This window comes from Asparagus officinalis, chromosome 7 (genome assembly GCF_001876935.1).
Source record: "Asparagus officinalis chromosome 7, Aspof.V1, whole genome shotgun sequence".
In the NCBI taxonomy this organism is placed as follows: Eukaryota; Viridiplantae; Streptophyta; class Magnoliopsida; order Asparagales; family Asparagaceae; genus Asparagus; species Asparagus officinalis.
The window spans coordinates 55,216,303-55,221,438 of record NC_033800.1 but is presented as its reverse complement, the minus strand read 5'-3'; the positions used below and the strand labels follow the sequence as shown (position 1 = coordinate 55,221,438).

General features: G+C 38.8%; 1 protein-coding gene across 2 annotated transcripts; it reads left to right on the top strand.

The window, feature by feature from the left end:
* On the top strand, window positions 2,698-3,887 carry LOC109850073 (transcription factor bHLH101-like). 2 transcript variants are annotated; one of them, XM_020419993.1, is made up of 3 exons: window positions 2,698-3,027; window positions 3,113-3,457; window positions 3,599-3,887. In XM_020419993.1, the coding sequence occupies exons 1-3, from the start codon at window positions 2,707-2,709 to the stop codon at window positions 3,665-3,667; spliced, it is 735 nt and encodes a 244-aa protein (XP_020275582.1). In that variant the 5' UTR covers window positions 2,698-2,706; the 3' UTR covers window positions 3,668-3,887. The 2 variants fall into 2 exon arrangements, with proteins under 2 accessions (XP_020275582.1, XP_020275581.1); XM_020419992.1 differs by having other exon boundaries at window positions 3,110-3,457.

Sequence of the window (5,136 nt, the reverse complement as noted above, 5' to 3'; positions counted from 1 at the left end):
GAATAGTCATCCATAAACGTGATGAACCAATGTCAATCACTAAGTGATGCCGTCTTGGCAGGACCCTAAACATCTGTGTGTACATAGTCCAAGATGCTCGTCGTCCTATGAATGGCTGTCCCGAACTTCACTTTAGTCTTCTTGCCAAGAACACAGTGCTCACATAATTCAATCTTCCTACTATTGGCTCCCTTCAATAGCCCCTGCTTGCACAATACTTGTAGTAACTTTTCTCCTGTGTGCCCCAATCTGTAGTGCTAAAGTCTGCTCTCATTCGCCTCTGAAACTGCTGAAGCTACTTGGCCAATCTCAGTGCTTCCCTTCAAATAATAAAGATTCTTACTACAGACTGCCTTCATCACTATCAAAGATCCCTTAGTAACTTTTGCTATAGCGTTCTCAAAAGTCATATTGAATCCATTTACCTCCAAAGCTCCAACAAAAATAAGATTCTTCTTCAGCTGAGGAATAAATCTCACTTCATTCAACTCTCAAACAACTCCATCGTGTATCCAAATCCTAACAGTACCTATCCTATGAATACCATAGGATTGATCGTTTTTCATGACCACCACACCCCCATCAAGCTTCTCGAAAGATGCAAACCAACCTCTCCAGCGAGTCACATGATAAGTACTACTAGAATTCAAATATCTAATCTGATGTATCAGCATGGTTAACCTCTGGAGTAATCAATCAAGAAAAGTATGAATCATCTGAATCATCACCACCTTTAGCAACATTCACCTCGCTGGCCTTCGGCCCCTTCTTCTTGCTATTCTCCTTCTCTTTGAGCTTCGGGCAATCTCTCTTCTGATGTCATTGTTCTCTGCAAAAGGCATACTGGTTCTTTAAAATCTGGTAGTGGCCTCTAGATTTTGACTTGCCTAGATTACCACCTCTTAGATATGGATTCCTTCCTCTCGTCGACAAGGCCTCTCCTGAAGTGCTAGCTCTGGAAGACTCTTTATCTTTCCTCCTCAAGTCAAAATTCTACAACGTGTTAGTCACTTCACTATAGGTAATGGAAGATCTACTGTTCAATAAAGTGATCACGAATGTATCATACTCCTCATCGGGTAAAGAACCTAACAAAATAATCACATTGTACTCATCCGATATCTTCTTATCAATATTCGCCAAGTCCGACAATAACTTTGAGTAGTTGTTCACATGATCTACAAGTGATGTACCACTGGACATCTAGAATCTAAACAATCTTCTCAACAAGTGTAACTGATTCTCAACACTCTTCGTAAGATACTTGTTGTTGAGAATCTCCCACATCTTCATCGCATACATCACGCCGATAATATCGTACTTTAACTCTTATTCCAAACAAGATCTAATCACCCCACAAGCATTCTGATTCATCTTGTCCCATATCGCTTCATCATACTTTGGTGGCCTCTCATGAGTCATAATAGTCTCTTCCAAATTTTGAGCATTCAACGCATCTTGCACATCACTCGTCCACAACCCAAAGTTCATCTTGTCGTCATACTTCACAACACTGATCTTCGTATTCTGAAGTGTAACCTGAACTGTACTCGCCGTAGTCTTGCTACTTTCACTACTATCTCCCGCCATTGTTTGCTAAGTCTGAATTGTAGGGGAAAGATTCGAACTTGATAGATTTGTGAAATTACCTGACTTGAATCCTAGATTGGATTCCAAACGAACCCCAACCACATGAGGAAGACGAGATCTCTAATGGTAATTCGGTAACGCTATCTCCACCGAAGCCTTGAACTCCAAGATCCAAGCTTCCAACACCGAATTTCCTCCACCCAAAATAAACCCTAAGTCTGAAACCCTAGAGCTCTGATACCAATTGTTGCGTGACTGCGGAAGCGTGCGTAAAAACCAAATGAGTCTTCGAGCAATTAGAGGAGAACAACTAATGAGTGCAATTCACAAAAGAACGGCCAAAATTACACACAAACACAAAGATTTACGTGGTTCGACAAATTGCCTACGTCCACAGGGAGAGGATGGGGAGATTTCACTATATGGAGGAGAAAACAACGAGTTACAACTCTCACAAACTTTCAAAATAAGCCTAACCAATAATCTCTCACTACCTCACAATAATCTCCCTCTCAAAGTGCTCAAACAAATCCAAATTCTCTCTACTACAACCCTAACAAAACGTGTTTCTTTTTATATCAAAACCGATCCAAAACAGACTAGGATTAGTTTTACCCGTTTACCCGCTATCGGTTGACCGATAAGGGTGCATCGGTCGACCGATCGGGGCAATTTCCCGCTTGTATATGTTTATCGGTCGACTGGTCAAATGCATCTGTCGACCATCCCGAAACTCCTATAATTTCCTTGCAATCGAACCGTTCGACTGATCAGACCCGATCAGTCGACCGATGAGCCTCCTCCTGTGCACGTATTGTTTTTCTTCACTGTTTTTCAACAATTCGAACAATTCATCGCCATTTTCTACAGTAATAACTTATAAAATAAAAAAAACTTCGTCAAGATGACAGCCTTCAAATGTCAACTAGAAAGCAACAGAAGAGAAAGGCTCATAAACAATTACAGTACTTAATCAAACATGATGTAAGTTATATGTAATTTAACAATTTACATGCCTTACTCTCATAGACTTCATATGTAAGATTCATTATATATCAAGAGGAGTGATATTTGGAAGTGTCTAAGCCCAAATTTCTCAGACGAAAAGCCTCCACTATGTTACCCCTTTCTCCTACCACTTTTCCAACCTTTGACTGGCAACTTGATCAAGAGCATATGATCCATGAAATACCTCTACAAGATCTATTTGCTAGCTACAACCTTAATGAAGGAGATATATCCCACAACTCAAGCATTTCCTCACCTCACCTCCCAGATTTCGAGTATGAAGACATCGAAGACTCGATTATCAAAACCAGCAAACTCTCAAACTCAATGAAGAAATCAACCCACAATGAATATGAGAGAGATAGACGGAAGAAGTTAAACAAGCTGTACTCATCCCTAAGAGAACTTCTCCCAGAGAAGGATCAAAGAGTACGTTATTTAAGAGTTTTTTTGTAGAATCTTTAGTCTGTTTCAACTTCTAATCTTTTTTCTTATTTTATCTTTGCTGCAGAAGAAATTGAGTATTCCATGTACAATTGCCCATGTGCTGGAATACATACCTAAACTCCAAAAGCACATAAAAAGGTTGCAACGAAAGAAAGAAGAGCTTCTATCCCGGGTGCCTAGTAATGATTATTCTTCCATTTGTAACAAAGAAAGAATGATCAACCCGGTGATTTCAGCAGTATTTCTGAGTAAAAAAGAGATCATGATCCAAATATGTATCTTGAACAAACAAAGTGCTGCTACTCCGTTTTCGAAGGTTGTGAATATTTTGGAGAGAGAAGGATTTCGGCTGTTGAATGCCACAACTCTCACCACTCATGATGATAAAACCATCTATTCTCTTCATTTACAGGTTAGATTTCAATTTGCTTTCCTGAAAAAGTCCTTTTTTTCCTTTTCTTCATATTTTACTTTGTATAAATTAGTTTTGAAATTTTGACTGGGTTTTGGTATTAATTTTGTTCTTGACTTTATTAATCTTTTGCTTTAACAGGCAAAGGAAGCTATGAGGATGGAGAACCAAAACTTCTTTGAGCAACTGGTGAATTTTCTTAATGAATAAACAGTCTATAGTAAGACTGAAAAGTGAAGCAGAGGTTTCATGAACAAAACCATGGGATATGTACCCACCTTAGATATTTTTATATATTAACTCAACGAGAGCTAAGGTCATAAATATTAATGACTAGCCCTTTTTTCACTCCTTTTTCACCATGTAATAAATAGTAGAAACTCATTGGATAGAGGTGCTCATGTACATAAACATTTGGATAAGTTTTGGGATGAAGTGATGCTTATTTTTGCATAAATGGATAAAGTGATGCTTGACAGTAATGAAAAGGCAATTTTACATGCCACTACTTTTCAGATTATAAAATTTTAAGAAACTTACTACCAAAGAAATTAATGTCATCACCAAAATTCTAATAATATACCCAAGTAAGCACTAGTAAAAAACTGGGCATTGGCGACAGGGTATTGGCGACGGATTTGAAATCCGTCGCCAATACAAACATTGGCTACGGACAGACACAACCCCGCTCGCCAATACCCCGTCGCTAATGTTTGCATTGGCGACGGATTCAATCCGTCGCCAATATTTTCCTGTCGCCCATAACCATGGGCGGACGGGAAAACATTGGCGACTGTCGCCAATACGTATTAGTGACGGATTCGATCCGTCGCCAATACGCATTGGCGACGCGAACAGGAAAACATTGGCTACGGATTCGATCCGTCACCAATACTTATTGGCGGACCGATGCGCTCCGTCGCCACGAACGCTTTCGTCGCCCAATACTTATTTGGCGACGGATTCGATCCGTCGCCAATACTTATTGGTGACGGATCGAATCCGTCGATTCGCTTGCCAATTACTAATGTGTTTCATCGTAAAATTTTTAACATAAGTGATTATATCTCATTGTTAGTGAGTGACCCCCACAAAAAATTAAGAATTATTTTAATATTAGTCCCTCAAATCTATAATATTTTAAAAGTAGTCCAACAAATTATGTAAAATTGCTAACACATCTAGGGATGCTAAATGAACCAAATAATTAAACAAATAGTTTGATAATTTATCACATGTTATCATTTTTAATTATTGCATATATGATGCCATATTTGTGAGTTTTTTTGGCTTCATCTTTGATTAGTTTAGAGAAAATATGATGAAAAGTAAAAATGATGAGAAAATGGTGAGAGCACCAATGAGGATATCATTTTTAGTTATTGTTCGTTGGAAATTTGCAGTAAGAAAGACAATGAAAGAAAAATTTGACTTGTATTTCTCTCCAAAATCAATTACAATTTGATTCCGCATTACAAGAGAGGAGAATGAATTTGATTCTCCCCTTTGTTTAAAACTGGGTTCTTCACGGTGGCGATGAGATGCCTCCCTCGAATGCTCGTGCCGTCGAGTTGCTTCTCGTTGACGATCCGAACGTCTTGATTCACTGGAACGTGATTTTCTCCTCACGATTTGATGTGTGTGTGGGAGAACTTGCAAAGCAAGTTTGAAAATAAACT

Excerpts from the sequence above, each read along its gene's own strand:
- LOC109850073 (XM_020419992.1), top strand. The coding sequence starts at position 2,707 with ATGTTACCCCTTTCTCCTACCACTTTTCCAACCTTTGACTGGCAACTT. Across the intron at positions 3,028-3,109 it reads TCCCAGAGAAGGATCAAAGA|AAGAAATTGAGTATTCCATG; the intron begins GTACGTTATTTA and ends TCTTTGCTGCAG. Across the intron at positions 3,458-3,598 it reads TCTATTCTCTTCATTTACAG|GCAAAGGAAGCTATGAGGAT; the intron begins GTTAGATTTCAA and ends TTGCTTTAACAG.